Genomic DNA, 23716 nt, shown 5'->3' on the forward strand with positions numbered 1-23716 from the left:
CTTTATGAATGTAAATACAGAGGCTTCACAACAAGGTGCAAACCACTGGTAACACTCAAGAACCGAAAGGCCAGATTGGCCTTTGCCAGCAAACACCTAAAAAAGCCTGCCCAGTTCTGGAATAAGATTCTTCGGACTGATGAAACCAAGATTAACTTGTACCAGAATGATGGGAAGAGAAAAGTATGGAGAAGGAAAGGAACAGCTCATGATCCAGAGCATACCACATCATCTGTCAAACATGGTGGAGGCAGTGTTATGTCATGGGCATGTATGGCTGCCAATGGAGCTGGGTCACTGGTTTTTATTGATGACCTGACTGCTGATCAAAGCAGCAGGATGAATTCTGAAGTGTAGGGCTATACTTTCTGCTCAGATTCAGCTAGGGGTGGACGAAAGTCCCTTACCTGTCCTCGAAGGACGTTCGCGGTGGGGGGGAGGCGCTTCGCTGGTCCCCCCGTGAAGTTCAGGCCAGGGGGGGGAGGCTTCCCGCCTCGGCCTGGCCGAAATTCAGGCCGGGGGGGAGGCTTCCCGCCTCGGCCCGGTCGAAATTCAGGCCGGGGAGGAGGCTTCCCGCCTTGCCCGGCCGCGAACGCGAAAGTTTTTTAAAAAAAAAAAACGCCCCCTGATAGGCTACGTGACGATTCACGTAGCCTATCACGGCTAGATTTGCAAAGTCAGCCGTGATAGGCTACGTCAATCGTCACGTAGCCTATCACGGCTAACTTAAAAAAAAAAGCGCGTACGCTAATGGCGGCCCCCATAGGGAGCCGCCATTCGCGTTCCTTATTTAGTCGCTGTAGTCTACGTAAATGTTTACGTAGACTATGGTGAAAATAAGGGCAACGCAAATAGCGTTGCCCTTATTTTCGCCGTAGTCTACGTAAATCTTTACGTAGTCTACAGCGACCAAATAAGGAACGGGAATGGCGGCTCCCTATGGGGGCCGCCATTATCTGTACACACTTTTTTTTTTTTTTTAAAGTCACCCGTGATAGGCTACGTGACGATTGACGTAGCCTATCACGGCTGACTTTGCAAATCTAGCCGTGATAGGCTACGTGAATCGTCACGTAGCCTATCAGGGGGCGTTTTTTTTTTTCTTTTATTGCAATGGCGGCGGCGGCAGCCGGTCGAAAGACCGGCTGCCGCTCCCGCCCCGCTCGAACACCCGCCGAACCGCCGGCCGGACCCGCCGCCAGGAGGGACATTCGGCGAAGGTAAGTCCCGTCCCGGGGGGGGGTGCGGGGGGCGGGGGGGTTCGGAGGATTTCTCCCCGAAACTTGTTTGGGGGGCCGAACACGTTGGCGCTCAGCCCCCCGAAGTTTCGGGGAGAAATTCTCCGCCAGCCCTAGATTCAGCCGAATGCTGCCAAACTGATAGGACGCCGCTTCATATTGCAGATGGATAATGACCCAAAACATACAGCAAAAGTTGCCCAAGAGTTTCTCAAGGCAAAGAAGTGGGATGTTCTCCAATGGCCAAGTCAGTCACCTGATCTCAACCCAATAGAGCATGCTTTTCCCTTCCTGAAGACAAAACTGAAGGCAGAAAGACCCACAAACAAGCAGCAGCTGAAGGCAGCTGCAGTAAAGGCCTGGCAAAGCATCTTGAGGGAGGACACTCAGCATTTGGTCATGTCCATGGGTTCCAGAATTCAGGCAGTCATTGACTGCAAAGGATTTTCATCCAGGTCTTAAAGGCGATCCATCAGTTTGAAATGATGTTGGTTTGTTCCATTACTTATAAGCCACCAACGATGGGGGCGTGTGTATGCCACTGGCTGTCCTTCCTGAATGGTTAGTGCCCCACTTTCATCAAACCCCTTGAATTACAGCTGAAAGTCCTGACTTCACTCCCATCTGGGTGTGTTTGCTTTCAACTTCAATGTGGTGGTGTACAGAGGCCAACTGCCAAAACAGTTATCCTTGTTCCAATATTTCTGGCCCTGACTGTATGTAATCATGTAGTGATGATTATAACCAGTGGGTTTTCCATATTATGCAGTTGATTTTGGAATTGTTCTTATGGGCCAACGTGGCAACCTTTGGCTTATTGTGCTATAATGGAGATAAAATTAATGGAGTTAATTTCATACACATGTTGTGAACTGCTATTGGGCGGTTTAGAAATAATAAATAAAAAGTGCATTCCAAGGAAGATTTTAATGATTATTTCAATAAAGCATGTTGTACTCTGTGGTGACCCTGATCTATGGATTCTCAATTGCAATCAACATGTCAGGGTGGGAGGAATAACACATGCATTCCTTCTTCAGCCATCTGTAGTTTCTTTATCTTTTTAATAAATCAGTGATTTGGTTACAGTTGGCACACTGAAATACCATGATCATATTTTGAGATTAATTGTTTTCTGAACCATATTAATGGCCCTGCACATACTTTGTGCCCTTCTGATTACCTATTTTGCAATGAAATCTATATGAACTGCCAGTGTAAATTTTTAAAGCAAACTACTACAGAATTACACAGTTAATATCTGTCATTTTAACAATCATTAGCTGCCAAGAACTTCCATAAAATGGAGATAATGACTCAAAAAATTTAAAAAGCAAGTGATTGCTTAAAGAATTATGTAGCCTAACTGTGCTTTTCTGCACAGTTTCATTTTGAATTACTCGTTTTTAGAGGCTTTATTTATAATGAAAAGGGTATTTGTGAACAGTTAGTTTTGGAAAGGCAGAGCAGGCAAAAAAAACCCAGAAACCGACCGTATGAATTCATCTCAGTAATTCTCATAACACTATTTTTCATGAGAGAGAAGTTAAGATTCTACCTTCACAAGCTTATATCACAAAAATATTGACCAAAATGTATTTTGGTTCAGTTAACAATGATTCACTGTTCATTCTGAAAGAACATTACCGTGGTCATCAAGACATTTGATCTGTAACATCGATGTAGCTAAACTCTCTTCTTGAGCCAGTCTGTCTAGCTTACACTATATGAAGACTCTCTTTCCTGACAAATGCCTTCATATTCTTCTCATCCCCAATTAAGGGTAGAGTACTTCATCCCCCTTACCTATCTTTACGGCTAGGGTTCCCAAGATTTTTCCTTCCTCCTCCCATCACAATTTCTAAGCCTCTATATTAGTTCCAACAAGTAGCTTGGCTTCTCTGATCTGTTACATTTTATTAAAATTTTTACAAGATAGCATTGGTGAAAATGTAAATGTTATTAATGGTTTGCAATTCTGAGATGGCAGCCCTTTAAGTTACTTCAAGCTCTGATTTGTTTTCAGTTCAAGGTAGAGACCCCAGAAGAGGGGAGGGCAGAATGAGTTAGAACCCCCCAAGGATTCACTGGGGTGGGAGTGATCAGTGGAAAAAAAAGACAGCTGTAGTAGTCAAGGCTAATGGATAAAAAAGGGGGAGCTGAGCTCCGATAATGTGTGAGAAGAAAGAGAGAGGTAGGGCCTGTTTGCATGATCACGGAGAGGGAAATAAGCCACAGTGGCTTATTTTCTTCTGCACTCATGTCGGTTGCATGGCAGGGGGATTAGCATAATTACCCTACAACAGCCCATGGGTTCTGGGTAGCATGTTACATATGGCAACAAGCCACCTTAGCAAGGTTTGCATGACATGACAAGACACACTGCCAAGGGAAATTATGTTAATCCCCCTACCTGTCAGGAGCGCCCTAGCTGCCTCTTGCAGTCCCCTCCAATAGCCAACTCAGGACACAGATGACGAGGATTCTTTCCGAGGCTTTGTTCCTTTATTACTTTATGATAGGGATGGTGGAGAATTTCTCCACGAATCTCGGGGAGGCCGAATGCCAACGCATTCGGACCCCCGAAATTGGTGGTGAAATTCTCCGCCCCCCTGCCCCCCCCCCGGGATGGGACTTACCTCCCTCGAATGTCCCTCTCGGCAGCGGGTCCCGGCGGCGGTTCGGCAGCGGTTCGGCGGGGGCGGCGGCCGGGCTTCCGACCAGCTGCCGCCGCCGCCACCATTATAAAGTAAATGTAAAACAACAACAACACACACATGTGACAGGCTACATAACGATAGGGGTGCAAGAAAGTCACTTACCTGGTCTCGCAGCTTGCTTCGCGGTGGGGGGGAGGCGCTTCGCTGCTCCCCCCGAAGTTCAGGCCGGGGGGGGAGGCTTCCCGCCTCGCCCGGCCGAAATTCAGGCCAGGGAGAAGCGCCCCGTCTCCCCAGCCACGAACTTCAAAAGAAAAAAAAAATGCCCCTATGATAGGCTATGTAACGATTAATGTAGCCTACCACGGCTAGATCTGCAAAGTCAGCCGTGATAGGCTACGTTAATCGTCACGTAGCCTATCACGGGTGACTTTGAAAAAAAAAAAAGCATGTACGCAAATGGTGGCCCCCATAGGGAGCTGTCATTCGTGTTCCTTATTTGGTCCCTGTAGTCTACGTAAAGATTTACGTAGACTACGGCAAAAATAAGGGCAACGCTATTTGCGTTGTCCTTATTTTCGCCGTAGTCTATGTAAATCTTTACGTAGACTACAGGGACCAAATAAGGAATGCGAATGGCGGCTCCCTATGGGGGCCGCCATTAGCCGTACGCATTTTTTTTTTTAAGTCACCCATGATAGGCTACATGATGATTAACGTAGCCTATCATGGCTGACTTTGCAAATCTAGCCGTGATAGGCTACGTTAATCGTTACGTAGCCTATCACAGTGGCTTTTTTTTTTTTTTTACTTTTCTTGTAATGGCGGTGGCGGCAGCCGGTCGAAAGACCGGCTGCCGCCTCCGCCCCGACGAAGACCTGCCGAACCGCCACCGGGAGGGACATTCGTGAAAGGTAAATCCCATCCCGGGGGGGGGGCGGGGGGGCGGGGGGGCGGAGAATTTCTCCCCGAACAACCTTCGGAGGACCGAATGCGTTGGCACTCGGCCCCCCGAAGTTTCGGGGAGAAATTCTCCCCCATCCCTACGTAACCATTTACGTAGCCTATCACTGCTAGATTTCCAAAGTCAGCCATGATAGGCTACGTAAATTGTTACGTAGCCTATCACGTGTGTGTGGGTTGTTTTTTTTTTACTTTTTTCTTTCACAGCCGGGGAGACCTGGGCACTTCTCCCCGGCCTGAATTTCAGCAGCGAGGGATGGGGCGCCTCCCCCCCGGCCTGAAATTCAGCTGGGCGAGGTGGGGCGCCTCCCCCCCCAGCCTGAACTTCGGGGGGAGAACTGAATCACCTCCCCCCCACCGCGAAGCAAGCTGCGGGACCAGGTAAGTGCCTTTCGTCCGTCCCTACTTTATGACTCTTTCAGATACTAATCACTAGTGACTAATCAAGGAACAGCACTAGGGAAAGATAGCAGAGTAGCCTAAGCTCCAGGTAAGGCAGTTAGTCCCCGTTTAAAGGAGAACCATGGGAAGACTCTGAACTTATGGGCTATGGAGAGATCCTCCCTCTTTCCCTTGGGACCTCGGGACGGGACTGTTGTTTGAGCGCCAATCGAGCGGAACGCCTCCTTTCGGCGCCCTCCATCTGTTGTCGCTCCCTGCATCTGCGCCGAGCGTCCAGCAAGCCCCCCTCCAGCACTCTCTCACTTCCAGGGTCACTATCTATCCCAGGAGTGTTGGCAGGAGGAATCTCTGCCAGTTGCTGTGCTTGTGAGAGATGAGTGAGCTGCTCTCCCATGGATTGCTGTTCTTCCTCAGAATCAGAACTGCTCTGGGGCTCTGTGGGCTCAGTTCCCACCCTGACATCATCCCCGCTCCCATGAGGCCTCCCTTGTGCTCCTCCCCTGGGGCCCTGGGTTTGTGGGGGTACAGCTGGTGGAAGCGCCTCAGCAGCAACGGAGCATGCACATTTTCCGTGGGTTCCTAGGATTGCTCATCAGGCCCGTACCCCTTCCAGTCCACCAGATATTGTAGGCAGCCGTGAGAAAGGTGGGAGTCCAGAATCTCCGCGACCTCAAACTCCTCCTCCCCCTCCACCAGCACTGGTGGCAGGGGGGAGCTGGCTGAGCGATGAGGTCACCAGAAACCAGGGGGGACAGCAAGGACCAATGAAAAACAGGATGGATCTTCATGGAGCAGGGGAGAGCTAGGCGAAAAGCAACAGGGTTAATCTGGGCCATAATCTGGAAAGGCCCAGTGAGGCGAGGTGCGAGCTTCCTTGCGGGCGAGTGAGAGGGGTGGTCTTGGGTGGACAACCAAACCCAGTCCCCCAGTTGCAGAGACATACCTGGCTGGCACCGCCGGTACGCAGAGGCCTTATAGGCTGCCTTGGATTGCTCGAGGGAGTCCCGTAAGAGGTGGTGTACCGCTCGCAACTCCTCTAAAAAGTCATGGGCCACTGGCACCGAAGAGGGAGCGAGGGTGGACGGGAAGGCCTTGGGTTGGTAACCAAAATTGGCAAAAAATGGAGTTTGGCAGGTGGAAGCATGGCAGGCATTATTATAAGCAAATTATGCGAGAGGCAGAAAGGAAAATCTTGCTGGAAATTGACATAACAGCGCAAATATTGCTCCAGAGTCTCATTGGTCTGCTCGGTCTGACCGTCCGTCTGTGGATGGTGGGCAGAGGAAAGACGGAGTGTCACATGGAGAAGCCCAAGTAGCTCCCTCCAGAAATGGGCAGTGAATTGGGCCCCCCTATCCAAAATTAGACCCTCGGGCCATCCATGGAGCTGGAAAACATGCACCAAAAAAAGCTCCACCATCTTACCGTGTGAGCTAGTGGCCTTACCGTGTGAGCGAGGCAAGTCAGTGATGAAGTCAAGGGAGAGCAGTTTCCAAGGTCCTGAGGGGGTAGGCAGGGGGTGAAGAAAGCCTGTGGGCTTGCTGGAGGGGGTCTTGGCCCGCTGGTAGGTTGGGCAGGAGACGGCATAGGTCTTAACGTCCCGACACACATGAGGCCACCAAAAATCCTGCATCGCTCCATGCAGGGTCTTGGCGAAGCCAAAATGCCCAGCGGTGGGGGAGTCATGGCACTGATGGAGGACTTTCTCGTAGAGAGGTCTAGAAGGCACATAGACCTGGCCGAAATTGTAAAGCAGGCCACCTCGCAAAGAGAAGGGGGTAGAGTGGGGGGGCAGAGGCTAGCCCCAATTCCTCCACTTTTGTGCGGACAAAAGCATCCTCAGCCTGTGCAGAGTGAAGGAGCTCTTCCCAAGATTGAGACACCACAGCTGCCACCAAGCTCTGGGGGGGAAGAATCAGAGTGGGGGGATTTCCCTCACTCCCTGGCTGGAGGTCAGGCTTACGAGAAAGAGCATCTGTTTGTAGGTTGTCGGAGGCCGTCACATGGCAAATCTTAAGGTGGAATCGGGGAAAAAAGCGATCACCTAATCTGCCGCTGGTTTAAGGCATGGGCTGTCTGAAGATGTTCCAGGTTGCGATGATCAGTTCTAACTTCGACTGGGTGCTGTGCCCCCTCCAGAAGATGACGCCAGGTCTCCAAAGCAGACTTGATGGCCAACAGTTCCTTCTCCTAGATGGTATAATTCCTCTCAGACATGTTCAGCTTCCTAGAGTGGTAGGCGCAGGGTTGCAACCCGCCGCTTGCCCAATCTGGCTGAAAAAGCACCACCCCCACTGCAAAGTCAGAGGCATCAGTTTGCACTACAAAAGGCTTCCTCAGGTCAGGATGTAACAGGATCGGCTCAGAACTAAAAATCTTCTTAAGTTCCTCGAAAGCCTGTTGGGCAGATGCCGTCCGATGGAAAAGAGATTTCCTGCCCTTAAGGAGGTCCATTAGAGGAAATGTCAGCTGACAAAGCTGGGCAGGAACTTTCTGTAAAACTTTGCAAAACCCAGCAAACGTTGCAAATCCTTCTTGGTGAATGGAGCCTGCCAGGAGAGGACAGCCTGGACCTTTGCAGGATCCATCCTGATAACGTCAGCTGAGATAATGTAGCCAAGATAGTCGAGGTTAGGTCAAACACACATTTCTCCAGCTTGGCATAAAGATGGTGCTCGCGAAGGCACTGGAGGACGGCGGAGACTAGGGACGTCAGAGAATTCCTCCATGGATCTCAGTGAGGCCAAATGCCAGTGCATTCGGCCCCCTGAAATCTGTGGCGGAACGGCCTGCCCCCCCCACGGATCCCCCCCGGGATGAGACTTACCTGGGGCAGATGTTCTGGGTGGCGGCTGCGGCAGCTGCGTCAGCGGCGGCTGGTCTTCTGACCGGCTGCCACCGCCGCCATTTGCAGTCTTGTCTCTGTAAAAAAAAAAAAAAAGACGACATGATAGGCTATGTAAAGACTTGCGTAGCCTATCACAACCCGGTTAAAAAAAAAAACCGCATATGCAAATGGCGGCGGCTACTGCCGCTGCCATTCTCATTCCTTATTTTTCACTCTCATAGTCTACGTAAATATTTACGTAGACTATTACAGCGAAAATAAAGGGGAACACAAATAGCGTAGTGGGCACTATTTGCATCCCTTTTTGATTCGCCGTTTTAGCCTATGTAAATATTTACTTCGGCTAAAACGGCGAATCAAAAAGGGATGCAAATAGTGCCCACTACGCTATTTGCGTTCCCCTTTATTTTTGCCGTAATAGTCTACGTAAATATTTACGTAGACTAAGACGGCGAAAAATAAGGAATGCAAATGGCGGCGGCCATAGCCGCCGCCATTTGCGTATGCGTTTTGTTTGTTTTTGTTTGTTTTTTTACCCAGAGCCCTCCGCAGCCGGAAATCCGGCTGCATACGGCTCTGTCCTGGGCCTCTCCGGCTGTTCCGCGAAGCCGCCGTGGAGCACAGCTGGCCATTGAGGATTCCGGGGGGCAGGACCAGATCGCCTCCCCCCCCATTGAGGATTCCGGGGGGAGGGATGGAACACCTACCCCCCCCACCATCAACATAATCTGCAGAAAGGTAAGTGACTTTCATACATCCCTAGCGGAGACATGGTGCTGATGGGCATGGGGGTCCTCAGAAAATATAAGTAAATCATCAAGATACACAATGAGGAAAGTGTCCAAATAGTCCCGGAAGATGGCATTCAGAAAACGCGAAAACGTGGGGGGAGCACACAGGTGAGCCCAAACGGTGTCACTAGGTATTCATTAGGGATGTATGAAATTCATTTACCTTTTCGCGGAATCTTTCGTGGTGGGGGGGATGAGGGGGAGGCGATCTGGTCCTCCCCCCCCAGAATCGTCGATGGCTGGCTCCACTCTGCAGCCAGGCTGCGGAGCAGCTGGCCAGGGCCGTCCGCAGCCGGATTTCCGGCCGCAGATGGGCTGCTGGATGCAAATGGCGGCCGCCGTTGCAGCCGCCATTTGCGTCCAGCAAGGCAGCCGTGATAGGGTACGTAAGAATTTATGTAGCCTATCACGGCTAACCCCCCCAAAAAAACCCAGCTTACACAAATGGCGGCCGCTGCGGCGGCTGCCATTTGCGTCCCCTATTTTTTGCCGATTTATCTTACGTAAATATTTACATAAGATAAAACGGCGAAAAAAGGGGAACACAAATAGCATAGTGGGCGCTATTTGCGTTCCTTTATTTTTTGCTGTTCTGCCCTACGTAAATATTTACTCACTGGAATCTGTGGCGGAATTCTCTGCCCTCCCTAGTATTCATACGCTCCGTACCGGGTGCCGAAATAGGTCTTCCACTCATCTCCCTCCCAGATGCGAATCAGATTGTAGTAGGCATGGTGGAGAATTCCACCACAGATCTCAGTGAATGCGCTGGCATTCGGCCCCCTGAAATCCGTGGTGGAACAAAGCTCCCCGCCCCCCATCCCGCGAAATGGGCCCGGAACAGAGCCTACCTTTTCGGCTGTTCCGGTGCTCCTCGAATGGCGGCCGCATCTGCATAATTATCCTTGCTGGGTGCATGCTGGTCATGTGCTGTCTGATTTGCATAATTATCCTTGCTGGGTGCGGCTTCTCATGTCGTCCAAACCCAGCAGGGGTGGCTTAATTCTGCCATCGGTGACTGTTCTATTGGCAGACAGACACCACTGAATTTCTCCTAAGGATTTTATTCAGCAGACTCAGAAGAACATTATTCTCAGTTGTTTGGATTTTATTAACAGCTGTGTTAACTCTCCAAAACATTATTAAGAGAAATAGTTAAAAAGAACATCTAATCAATTCCTCTGTTCCAGAGATGTGGAAGTTCAAATAGTTGCAAGTAATTTGCATTGTGTGAACTGCATTTGAAAATGCTTTTTTTTTCCCTTCACATCTTTAATTGGCATATCTGAGTTAGCTGAGTGTTATTTTACAAGCAAGCTTTTCTGACACAGGCAATGTGGGAACTCTTTTGTAAGTGATGCCTATTCAGTGTTATGCCAGTTTTAATAGTAACCTAACAACCAGAAGTAGGTCCTTTGTGTTTAATATTTAAATGTCATGTTTGATTTTTAAACATTCCAGTTCTTATTTTGAGGATTATTAAAACTCATGTGTTTCAATCACTTTCTTAGTCTTGTACCCTGAAAGGCACTGTAACTCTCCATTCTTTCAAATAATTTCCCCTTCTTTGTTCAGCTACCAATGATACCTAAGATGATTAGAAATCAGAGGTTCCTTGAAAAATTACCAGGTGTTTCTCAGTGAGAAGCTGAGAAATGGTGGACATGTTTCTCTGAAAGTCTGTTTTCCCCTGCCATTATCGATCTTTCCCTGCAATGTATGGCAGGAATATATTGAGTGTGTTTTGGATTAGAGTCTCTTTTCACATGGTGGCAGTGCCAGAGGTGAGGCCTACCCATCCAACAGATAGGGTCAGCAGCACCCTGACGGAGCTTGAATTTGCCCTAAAATGGGAGCAGGCAAAATGTAGATCAGTTTTTCCTTGTAGTTTTCTGCGCAAATTGCAGTAGATTAGGGATGTTGGAGAATTTCTCCACGAATCTCCGGGAGGCTGAATGCCAATGCATTCAGCCTAGGGGTGGACGAAAGTCACTTACCTTTTCTCGAAGCTTGTTCGCGGTGCGGGGGAGGCGCTTCGCTGCTCCCCCCGCGAAGTTCAGGCCGGGGGGGGAGGCTTCCCGCCTCGCCCGGCCGAAATTCAGGCCGGGGAGGAGGCTTCCCGCCTCGCCCGGCCGCGAACGCGAAAGTTAAAAAAAAAAAAAGCCCGCTCATAGGCTACGTGACGATTCACGTAGCCTATCACGGCTAGATCTGCAAAGTCAGCCGTGATAGGCTACGTCAATCGTCACGTAGCCTATCACGGGTGAATTTAAAAAAAAAAGCGCGTACGCTAATGGCAGCCCCCATAGGGAGCCGCCATTCGCGTTCCTTATTTAGTCGCTGTAGTCTACGTAAATGTTTACGTAGACCACGGCGAAAATAAGGGCAATGCATAACGTTGCCCTTATTTTCGCCGTAGTCTACGTAAACATTTACGTAGACTACAGCGACCAAATAAGGAACGGGAATGGCAGATCCCTATGGGGGCCGCCATTATCCGTACACACTTTTTTTTTTTTTTTTAAAGTCACCCGTGATAGGCTACGTGACGATTGACGTAGCCTATCATGGCTGACTTTGCAAATCTAGCCATGATAGGCTACGTGAATCGTCACGTAGCCTATCAGGGGACTTTTTTTTTTTTTATTGCAATGGCGGCGGCGGCAGCCGGTCGAAAGACCGGCTGCCGCTCCTGCCCAGCTTGAACACCCACCGAACCGCCGGCCGGACCCGGCACCGGGAGGGACATTCGGCGAAGGTAAGTCCCGTCCCGGGGGGGGTGCGGGGTGTGGGGGGGGTGTGGAGGATTTCTCCCCGAAACTTGTTCGGGGGGCCGAACACGTTGGCGCTCGGCCCCCCGAAGTTTCGGGGAGAAATTCTCCGCCAACCCTAATTCAGCCCCCCGAAATTGGTGGGGAAATTCTCCACCCCCCCTCCACCCCCCCGCCACCCCCGGGATGGGACTTACCTTGTGCGAATGTCCGTCTCAGTGGCGGGTCCCGGCGGCTGCGGGGCAGCGGCGGGGCGGCGGCAGGGCGGGGGCGGCGGCGGGGCTACCGCCGCTGCCATTTCCAAGTAAAGTAAAAAAAAAAAAAGTGATAGGCTACGTAAAGATTTATGTAGTCTATCACGGCTAGATTTTCAAAGTCAGCCGTGATAGGCTACGTAAATCTTTACGTGGCCTATCATGGCTGACTTTGAAAAAAATAAAAAAAGGGCGTACGCAAGTGGCGGCACCCATGGGCGCCGCCATTTGCGTTCCTTATTTGAGCACGGGTAGTCTATGTAAAGATTTACGTAGACTACGGCAAAAATAAGGGCAACGCAAATAGCCCGAATAAGACCATGGGCGCCGCCATTTGCATACACGCTTTTTTTTTTCAAAGTCAGCCGTGATAGGCTATGTAAAGATTTACGTAGCCTATCACGGCTGACTGAAAATCTAGTCCTAATAGGCTACGTAAATGTTTACGTAGCCTATCACGTTGTTGTTGTTTTTTTACATAACTTTTTTCTTTCGCGGCCAGAGAGGCGGGGCGTTCCCCCCTGGCCAGAATTTCAGTGGGGAGGGACGGGGCGCCTCCCCACCCGCCAAGAATTTCGGGGGGAGAAATGGAGCGCCTCCCCCCCACCGAAAACAGCTGCGGGACCAGGTAAGGGACTTTCATCCATCCCTACAGTAGATCACCAAGGGTTAGTTTAACAATTACAAGTAAAAACTAAATTCTCTGGCATGGCTGTCTGTCTGCTTATTACTTATCTCACAGCATAAGTGTTTCTCACTTGTAAAACATGGTTATTAATTGGTTGCTTTTGAACAGGTCTTTGTGTTGTTCCGCTGGCCCATTTTTCTTTTTTCATTCCATTTAGAATCATAGAATCATAGAATAGCAGGGCTGGAAGGGGCCTATAAGACCATTGAGTCCAACCCCCTGCTCAATGCAGGAATCTGAGTCAGAGCATCCCTGACAGATGGCTGTCCAGCCTAGGGATGGCAGAGAATACTGCCACAGATTCCAGTGAGTCCATGGAATCTGTGGCATAACGGCCTCCTGCCCCCTGCCCCCCGCGTAGAATCCCCCAGGATGGAACTTACCTGGGGCGGAATCGGCGGGGGCGGCGGGAGCGCCCCTTCTCCCTGGCTGTGAAATAAAAAAGTGAAGGGGAAAAAAAAAAGCACCCTTGATAGGCTACGTAACAATTTACATAGCCTATCACGGCTAGATTTCCAAAGTCAGCCGTGATAGGCTACGTAAATCATTACGTAGCCTATCATGGGTGACTTTGAAAAAAAAAAAGCGTGTACGCAAATAGCGGCGCCCATGGGCGCCGCCATTTACGTTCCTTATTTAGGCACGTAAAGATTTATGTAGACTACGGCGAAAATAAGGGCAACAGAAATAGCGTTGCCCTTATTTTCGCCGTAGTCTACGTAAATCTTAACATAGACTACCGGGACCAAATAAGGAACACAAATGGCAGCGCCCATGGGCACCGCCATTTGCGTACGGGTTTTTTTTTTTTTTTTCAAAGTCACCCATGATAGGCTACGTAACGATTTATGTAGCCTATCACGGCTGACTTTGGAAATCTAGCCGTGATAGGCTACGTAAATCGTTACGTAACCTATCAAGGGTGCTTTTTTTTTTCCCCTTCACTTTTTTATTTCACGGCCGGGGAGACGGGGCGCTTCTCCCTGGCCTGAATTTCGGCTGGGCGAGGCGGGGCGCCTCCCCCCCGGCCTGAACTTCGGGGGGAGAACCGAAGCGCCTCCCCCCCACCGCGAAGCAAGCTGTGGGACCAGGTAAGTGCCTTTCGTACATCCCTAGTTACTACAGATGAGGGACTCTAATAAAAAGATCTAAATAGCTTCCAAATCCTGGAAAGTACTAGTTCCCCTCTACTCGGCACTGGTTAGGCCTCATCTGGCGTACTGTGTCCAGTTCTGGGCACCACTAGGGATGTCAGGGAATTCCTCCACGGATCTCGGTGAGGCTGAATGCACTGGCATTCAGCCCCCCGAACTTCGTGGCAGAACGGCCTGCCCCCCCGCCCCCCCACGGATCCCCCCCGGGACGAGACTCACCTGGGGTGGATCTTCCGGGCGGCTGCGGCGGTTAGTCTTCCGACCGGCTGCCGCCGCCGCCATTTCCACTCTTGTAAAAAAAAAAAAAGACGTGATAGGCTACGTAAAGATTTACGTAGCCTATCATGACTATGTTAAAAAAAACCAAACACGACGTGATAGGCTACGTAAATCTTTACGTAGAGTATCATGGCTGGGTGGGTTAAAAAAACAAAACCCGCGTACGCAAATGGCGGCGGCTACAGCCACCGCTATTTGCATTCCTTATTTTTGCCCGTATTAGTCTACATAAATATTTATGTAGACTATGACAGCGAAAATAAAGGGGAACTATGCTATTTGCTACGCTATTTGCATCCCGCTACGCTATTTGCGTCCCTTTTTGATTCACCGTTTTAGCCTACGTAAATATTTACGTAGGCTAAAACGGTGAATCAAATAGGGACGCAAATAGCACCTGCTACACTATTTGCATCCCCCTTTATTTTCGCTGTCATAGTCTACGTAAATATTTACGTAGATTAAGAGGGGGATTAAGAGGATTAAGATTAAGAGGATACACAATATGGCTCAGTAGGTATAGTTGGTCATTGACTCTGTCCCGTGGCCCTCAATTTGAATACGTCTCTCTCCACTCCCCCAAGGTATTATGCCTGGCTCTGGTTCGTGGTCCTTGGGGTTGTATTAAAAAGGGGAATGGGGCAGGGGGAGAAAAAAGAATCCAGGAAGCCTGACATTTTCTCACCCATGCTAAAGCACTTCCCAAAGTTTTCTGCAACATTCAGGCGATCCTGATATTTATTTAATTATATATTAAATTTATATCCCGCCTTTTCATTAAAAATAGTGCTCAACTATTCAAGGTTTCTTGAAGCTAGAAAGCTGAAAAACACTGCTTTACCGCTTCAGTTCTTCTGTTCTACTATTCTAATGTTAGAAATCTCAAGAAACGTATGCACTTGGGTGACAAAATTTGCAACAGTATTCTGCATGGTCTCGGAATCTGTGTCTACAATGGAGAAAAATTATTTTGTCATTGTTAAGTTTTTTAACTTTTCACAGCTATAGGTTTGGACTCTTGCCCTGAACCTCAGACCCCAAACAGTGGAATTAAGATTGGAGACCGATACATGGTTGGAGACGTGGTTTCTTTCCAGTGTGACCAAGGATATTCTCTTCAGGTATTTAAAAAAAAAAAAAACTCATTGTATACTTTGTTTATAACTAAGAGTTCATATATGTGAGCCCTTCCAAAGGAAGTGAGGTGGGTGGCTACCAGGAGAAGGGCCTTTTCTTCTGTGGCACCCCAGCTGTGAAATGACCTCCATAGAGAGGTTCACCTGGCACCTGTGTTGTATTTTTTTGAGCACCAGGTGAAAACCTTTTTATTTTCCCAGTATTTTTAGCATTTCAGCTTCCTAGTCTTTTAGCTTTAGTGTTTTAAATGTTAAAAAAAATATTCTGCATTGCTGCTAGGTTTTATTCTGGTTGTATTGTTATATTGTGAGTTTAATACTGCGCTTTATTCTGCGCTTTTTGGTTTAATTTTTGTGAACTGCCCAGAGAGCTTCAGCTATTGGCAGTACAGAAATATATAAATCCTAAAACATTGAGTTGTGGCTTTATGAATTGGCTCAATCTAATTGTCTTTTCCAGTGGAGCATACATAAGTTGATAAAGACAAGTGGTTGACTGTTTATTATTCTGTATAACCCTCTTTTGCACTTTCAAAGTGCTCTGGGAAAAGAATGGCCAATGAACAATGTATAATATCAGGGATGGCACCAATGAACATTTATGGGGCAGTCTGTATTTCCAAACTGATACCACTTGCCTCATAAACTCAAAACTGAGATCCAAGTAGTGAGCGTAGTTGTCTTCCTCTCTTTGAATGGATTATTGCTGTATAGAATTTCCCCCTACACTCCCAGAATGAAGATGTAAAATGGACTATATAGGTATAACTGAAGGCCACAACTTTATTAACTTGCAAATCTGATGTATAGAATCCTTAACTATTTCACTGGCCTTTCCCTGCACTTCAGAACAGGAGCACCTACTGTCCAGGTGGTCGCTAGAAGACATTATCTACTGCTACTCACCTTGTTAGGACAACCCCACTACACTCCAGCTATCAGATCAGTAACATAACTGGCATTTTCAGTCCACCACGTACGTTAAAGTGCAGTGAGGGGGGCCTTGACAGTATCATGAGTAGGGATGTCGCAAGCACCTGCTGCCTTCATCCAGGAGGCTGTTGGACTCCCCCATGTCTGGACTCTGCTCACCAAGCCATGGGGCGCTGACGAACCCAATGCTGAGCACCCTGAAGCTCAGCAAGTAGCAGGGAACAGCCCGGAGTTGTCGCAGTGCATGTCCCACCACTCTTACTATCTCCTCCTTGCAGGGAGGGGGTGGCAAGAGTGGCTGGGGTGTGTGCAGCACCGAGGCCTTGTCCTGCCCCTGTTGGCTGCCAAGGAAGCCCTTAACAGCTGGCAGGGCCAGCATGGGGCTTCAGCTCCCCATCCATTCATCTCACGAGGAGGGGACGGCAAGAGCGGCTGGGGCGTTGCAGGACCAAGGCCTCTTCCTGTCCCTGTCAGCTGTCAAGGAAGCCCTTAACAGCTGGCAGGACCAGGATGAGGCCTTGGTGCCCCAGCCGTTCTAGCCATCTCCTGCTTGCGATGAGATGGCTAGAGCACTTGGGGCACATATACAGCGCTGAAGACTCTGGCAGAGTCCTTGGCGCACAAAGGAGGGGCGGCTCGGCAGGTGGGGGCGGGGCAAGCAGGGAGGCTTGCTGAGCAGGTCCGGCCATGTGAGCATTGGGGCAGCTTGTTGAGCTCCCCCGCTCCCTGGATGGGGGTGAATCCGTCCATTCTTAATGATGAGCTCCCAAGTTCATGAGCACTGGAGGTTATACCAAGAGTATCAGGGATCCAAGCGTGACTTCCTGTGCCAAGGCTCTTAGTAAGCTGTGAGAGTTTGCTTTGGTAAGCTTCCCTTCACTACTCCAGTATCTCAGGATACTCACCAATGTACCAACAATCCCTCCAACCATTGGAGAGAATCTGGTACACCAGTGAGCATCCTCAGATACTGGCAGGTGCGTAAAGTGAATCAGAACAATTCCACTAGTGCTCTTGCCACAACAGTGCAGAGTAGGTGAAAAATGATCATCATTATCCAGTCAAGAAGAAGGGGGGAAGATTACTTGGCCCCTACCAGCAGACAACTAGTCCTGCATTGTCAAAGTCAAGATAGTGGGTGGGCTGCCATGGCTGTCTTGAACTGGGCTGAGGAGACATATGGCTGGCTTCTATAGCTGTGGCCATGCCGGCCCCCGATTGGCCATACTGCGTGAGGCCTGGTTGGCCATCCTGGCTCCCAGACCTGACATGCTTCACCCTCATTCCTCCATCTGCAATAAGTGAGCTGGAAAACAACATTGTTATCAGGACAGGACAGAACTGCATTGTTAGCTTGATCATTTTTCTTGTCATTTATAGGGACACTCACATATCACTTGCATGCCTGGACCAGTAAGAAGATGGAATTATCCTATTCCAATTTGCTTAGGTATGTTTTTTGTATACAAATTTTGTTTATTACATAGCAAAGCTGAAAATTATCAGACAACTAAATATGAAGTGTTAGGTTGTATCATAGCTTATTTGTATGTTCTACATTGCCTTGATGTTTTCAGAATGAGTTGCCAAATCAGTGGATATCGTTCTGATGCAAATCTGCTGAAGCAGATGAGTAATGTGATTTAAATCAGCAGTAGAAGCCAACGAAGAACTGAGTTGCGTAGTTGGTGGTTTAGGTGGATTTTAATTTAAAATAAATAAATAAATAAATCAGTCAGTCAGTCAGTCAGTCATGTAAGAAAGATTCAGAAAATGTAATGTCGGTTCCCAAACCAGTATTCATGACCAATTTGATTAAATGATCCAAATAATTATGAATTCTCCCAGAGATAATAAGTATGTCTAAATGAAAGGAATATATTATTGAGATAAGCTCTTAGGATACTTTGCATTTCTTTTCTCAGTTGTGATGATTCTGGCATGATAAATTGTAAGATAGAAATGAGACCTGTAACAAAATGTTGCAGTGTGGAGTGGTCCTGCTCAGTGTTTTAGCTGTCATGTCATTTCCCAGGATACTCCATTACCCTCCCCATATTTTGCTCACCCCACCCTGCATTACCGGCACCCAGTATTCTGTGACTGCTTTGATGCTGTTTTATCTCTTTAGATTTGTGTTAAGGTGTTTCTGTTGTTGTTTACTTCTGCAAACCTTGGGGTTACTCTGAGCATGCTGATACCCCCCCCCCCCGATAATTTGTCTACAATCCTGTTGGCACTCAATCTTGCCCTGACATGAAATAATATCCAATAATATTCAAATGCATTTAAAAAGCCACTTATTTTGCAAACAATGAAGGAGAATTTGACTATTTTACCTTGATTTAAACTTGTTTTAAATTACCCCTTTATGTTTCTGTCTCATTTTGTAGCACAGTGTGGTGGTTCTATGTCCGACTTCAGTGGAGTGATCCTTAGCCCAGGATTTCCTGGAAACTATCCCAGCAGTTTAGACTGTACATGGAAAATCAAGCTGCCCATTGGTTTTGGTATGTTTTATTTCCTTTTTAATGATAACCTAGCATGAGATTTCTTGTATTGTTCATTGTTCTTGCAAGTGCTTTAATATATAAATATGCATCTTGCCTGGTCACTGAGGTCATCAGGAGGTTTGCTCCTGGTGGTTCCACATGGACCTATGGCCCAATTGGAGTCCACCAGGAGAAGACCCTTCAGCATGGTGGCCCCCTTTCTTTGGAATTCTCTGCCCCTAATATTGCCACTGGCATGGACGTCTGTGCAGGCGGTGGGGGGGAAGGGGTCCTGAGTTAATCCGACAGGTTCCTGCCAGACGCTAGCGCAAGCGGAGTTAAGCGGTTGGGACTGCTGTGGAGGTGTGACCGACAGAGCTGCAGGCAGCCCGGGCGTCATATGGGGGATATGAGGGAGGTGTCTGCTGCACTGACCGATGGGGCGGGTGGGGTGCCAGGCTCCACCAAGGAAGGGGAACCCCCTGCAGGATGAAACAAACTGAGACACTCAGCGGAAGCCTCTGGCTGAGCCGCACCAACCATGGTGGCAGAGGTGCTTGGGCACACTGGGGGGCATGGCCACCCCAGGGAGGTAAGCCAAGGCATCCAACCCCAAGGCCCTGAAGGTCCCCCACCCAGCCAAGTAAAGTGAGGTGTGGTTATCTCACCTGTATTCGGGGCAGCTGCGCCCAGGTCCCCTGTGAGCAAGGGGGATGATGTCACTTGCGGTGCCACTGACAGAGATGCCTCAGGAGGGTGGACTGCCTCTGGTGGTGGTGTGCCACCCGGGTGAGCCTGCAAAGATGAGGTGGAGGCCTCAATGGCATCCAGGCGTGCTGCAATGGAAAGCAACAGTGAACGTTGCGTTTGCTGCCGTGTCCTCTTGGGCTGGACTGCTGTGGTTTTGCTAGGCCTGGCTGAAGGACAGGGGGGCGATCCCAGGAGCGCGTTCTGCTGCTTCCAGACATGTGAGAATTGAAGCCAAGACTGGGCCCGCATCATCCTCTGACCCAGAATCATGCCTATGTTGTGGCCTTTGGGGGGGGCATGGAGCTTTACCCTTCCCTTTTCCACCCCCCTGTCCCTTCTTTGGGGACGTGATGGCTTGAGAAAAAGGGGGGTGCGCAAAACAGCCACAGAATGGAACCTGCTCGAATAAAGGCAGATGCAGGGCCCTTAAGTTGTAAGAGGCTGCCGTAGTGGCCCACAGACCAGCGGCAAGGCCTCAGAGGCCCACCAGCCATTTAAGGCAATTGCCCTGCCCTGAAAAAACCCCAAACCTGAGGGCCAAAGGCCCGGAAGAGCTGGCCCAGGGAAGGCCTCAATGGAGGCACAAGAGAGCCGGCTCAGCAGTTGCTACGTCACAGGGCAATGTGAGCGGCATGCAGCCGGCTCACCAACTTGGCAGTCTCTTGTTGCCAGCGACGACTGGGGCCAACTGGAGCCGGCTGCCGCGTGCGCCGTGGCCGCCGCGTGCGCCGTGGCCAGAGGGCAAGGAGCCAGCAGCCATGTCCGTTGTGGCCCGAGGGTGAGCGGCAGTTGCAAAGAGAGGGCACAGGACATGCACGCCACCCGGCACGATCCCTGCCGCCCTCAGAGGCAGCTGCAAGCTCCAGCCATGCCAACTTGCGCAAGAGCAAGCGGCGGTGGGGAGGGAGGAGAAGAGGCGCAGGATGCATGCGCCGCCTGGCGTGATTACCGCCGCCCTCAGAGGTGGCTGCAAGCTCCGGCCGCTGCTGCTGAGGAGCACCAGCCAGAGCCACCCACCACACCCGCCGCAGCACAAGAGCAAGGAGGAGAAGGGGAGCAGGACACGTGTGCTGCCTGGGGCGAGTGCTGCCACCCCTGAAGCCCCAGAGCGACGACTCTCTCTGCAGAAGGGAGAGTGGGAGGGAGCCGCGAGAGCAGTTGTTTGGGATGGGCGCAGAGGTTGTTTGGGATGGGCACAGAGCTTAAATGGGCTCTGTCGGCCCCTCCCCACCTGATGGTGCCACTAGGGGGGTGCCCAATGGCACCCCGCCATGTCTGCTCTCCCCACTCGCCCGCAACAGCCCACCCCTCTTGCCAAGCAAGCTGGCGCCGGGGTTAGGGCATTTTTAAATGTACTCTTTTGGAAATTTACACATTTTTTGAAATGTACACATGCTGTCAACGCTTTTTTTTTAGTCCACAAATCACACCACAAGCTCAGAAATGGAGTTCTACTGCAGATTGCGTCTTGAGTCTGTGTTCAGTCCGGAAGGTGTGAACTGGGTAAAATCCTGATTAAAAAAAAATTAACAGAAATGTCTTTCTTACACGCCCCTACCAGCAGCAGCTCTTCAGGTTTCAGATGCCAGGGATTGGACCTGAGGTCTTTTGCATGCAAAGCGTTCTACCTCTGTGCTCCATTGTGTACACAGAGCTCCCAAGCACACAACAGCTTTCCTCATGTATTGCAGTACTTGTCACAGCTCAGCATTAGGGCACAAGACACCTTATTACTGTAATTTGTGATGTCTGAGGTCAGTGAGCATTCCATATGAACGTCAGAGTTCTCACAAACATTTGGACCAGGATATAAAGATTCATTTATTCACTCTTTGCAGACTTAATAATAAAACCTTTGTAAATTAAGGCATTATTCAAACTAAGGATGTGGAGAAATTTGTTTGAGTTGCATTTTAATGTGAATTTCCCTAATTTTGCAATTTTGAACCAATACGTAAACCAAAACTCAGTTATCCCTTGAAATTCACGCTTCTCCAGATTTTTCAGTGGAGTTTTCCAATGTAAAAAAAAAAGAAAAAAAATTAAAATGTGTATATTAGGGAAAAATGCAGACACAATCCTGTATATTATTGAAAATAACATCCAAAATGTATCACATTAGGAAAAGTGCTTGCAAAAAATGTGTATATCCTGAACCCAAGATTGGAAAAATTCTCCACATTTAAGAAAAACCAAACTTTAAATTGGAAAAATTAAAAATAGGGAGAAACTGAAATGGACAGATTCATCCATCTCCAATTCAGACATGAATTTACACTGCAAAATAAAGCCAAACAGAACTTTACAACATTGCCAAGAAACTAGGCTACTTATAAATGAAGTGTCATGCCTTCTAAAGTATGTATTGGCATGTTTAATTTAAGAATAAGTTGCAGGAATTCATGGCCATCCTTACATAGGAGCTTCTACTCTAAGGCTTGATCCTATCGGGATAGTTGGCCGCCTCCAAAGTCAGAGGCGGGAGCAGGACGAGGCCTTGGTGTCCTAACTACTGATTGTGAGAGCAGTTGGGGGGCTGAGGCCTCGTTCTGCCCCCGCTGGCAGTTAAGGGCTTGACTGCTGGCAAGCACAGGATGAGTCTTTGGCACTGCACACGCCCCAGCCATGCTTGCCATCTCCTCCTTGCAAAGAGTAGATAGCGAGAATGGTTGGGGCGCACATAGCAGTGAGAACTACAGGCTGCTCCTGGCCTCTCACCAAGCTCTGGGGGACTTGGTGACTCATCTGTCAGCACCCCATGGCTTGGTGAGTGGGGTCCTGGGGGCTGGGCACAGGGGAGTCCACAGGCCTCCTGGACCAAGCTGGACAGTCGTGATAAATCTACTTAAATGTGAATAAGTGGTCAATGATTCCAGCATAAATTAGTCTGGAACAAATTGTGACCCACCAAGATGAAGTCAGCTCACCAGGGATGTATGGTAGACTGTTCAAGACAGCTGGTACATGTAGGGACTTGTCTCATTCATATATTACAGAATGCAGCTACCCAAGCGTTGGTAGAGGCAAGGCGATTAGATCATATCACTCCTATACTGTACTCTGTGCAGGGCTGCCTTTGAGGTATATTCAGAATCTACAGCTGGTCCAGAATGTAGCAGCCTGATTGTTAATAGGGCTCATGTACAGGGAGCATAACACTTGGTCATTGAAACTTCTGCACTGGTTTCCTATTTGTTTCCAGGTACAATTCAAAGTGCTGGTGATGCCCTCTAAAGCCCTGAATGGTTCATTACCAGGGTACCTGAAGGACCACCTTTTCCTGCATGAGCCCACCTATGGAGATCATCTTCTGATGCTCTCTTGCATGTCCCAGCAACCCTTGAGATATATCTCATTGGGACTATGGAGGGGCCTTTTCAGTGGCTACACCTAGGTTCTCTGACTCCCTTCCAAGGGAGGCCTGTCTCGTTGTCTCTCTGATGATCTTTCAGAAGTCCCTTCCTTTTTAGATAAATTATTTTAACTTGTTGTTCTTAATCTGTATCTATTTTTTGTATATTTTAAATATTTTGATTGCTGTTTGTTATTTTTGCTGTTATTTTCATGTATTCATGTTTAATGTTCATACTGTAAATTGAAAGGAATGTTTTAAATGTTAATTTTTTGTGGTGGTAGTGGTGGTGATGATGATAATTAGTCACAAACTCCTAGGCAGTGTATAAAAGCTTCAGAATAAATAAATATAATTCCTTAATCTTCTCCCCCGACCACCATTTCTTGGCTGTTAAAATAAATTATTCCCTTCTATGTGGCTGAAAAATCTGTGAACAAGGAAGGTCTCACAAATCTCCCTCTCTAACTCTTTCCAAATGGATGGTCAGTTGGAGCAGATAATATCTGCTGGCATTTCCTTTGCCTATGGTTTCTTACTTTGAGCTTTGCATTTATAAGAGCATCCTTCCAAACAGTGAGCACAACTGATGCTCACTATGCCCCAGTGAATGTTAGTGAAATACATTAATTTCCCCTTTTTTATGGGACTTCACTTTCTGAGGACAATACCCAATGCATGGAAGCTGCTTAGTTCCCAGTAAAGTTTGCAGTACATATACGTATCTTATAAAGTATCCAAAGCATGTTTTGAAATTAAGGAACAAGTGTTCACTGTTTCCTTTATCTCTCAGTGGGGAGTAGGGATGGCGGAGAATTTCTCCATGAATCTCCGGGAGGCTGAATGCCAACGCATTCGGCCCCCCAAAATTGCTGGAGAAATTCTCCGCCACCCCCCCCCCTCGGAATGGGACTTACCTCTGTCAAATGTCCCTGGCGCTGGTGGCTCCCGGCGGCGGTTCAGCAGCGGCGGCGGCTGGTCTTCCAACTGGCTGCCGCCGCCACCATT

The 23716-nt window shown here is 48.8% G+C and overlaps 1 protein-coding gene across 1 annotated transcript in view; it reads left to right on the forward strand.

Moving 5' to 3' along the window:
- The window catches only part of CSMD3 (CUB and Sushi multiple domains 3), an 819154-nt gene that overhangs the window by 623190 nt on the left and 172248 nt on the right, over positions 1-23716 (forward strand). The window contains exons 37-39 of the mRNA XM_084851442.1: positions 15048-15166; positions 17495-17564; positions 18508-18624. Of these exons, the coding sequence (XP_084707568.1) occupies positions 15048-15166; positions 17495-17564; positions 18508-18624 (306 nt within the window). The remainder of the gene's footprint in view (positions 1-15047; positions 15167-17494; positions 17565-18507; positions 18625-23716) is intronic.

This window comes from Heloderma suspectum, chromosome 4 (assembly GCF_057233095.1).
Source record: "Heloderma suspectum isolate Gila_16-S chromosome 4, 16-S_ref, whole genome shotgun sequence".
Lineage (NCBI taxonomy): Eukaryota > Metazoa > Chordata > Lepidosauria > Squamata > Helodermatidae > Heloderma > Heloderma suspectum.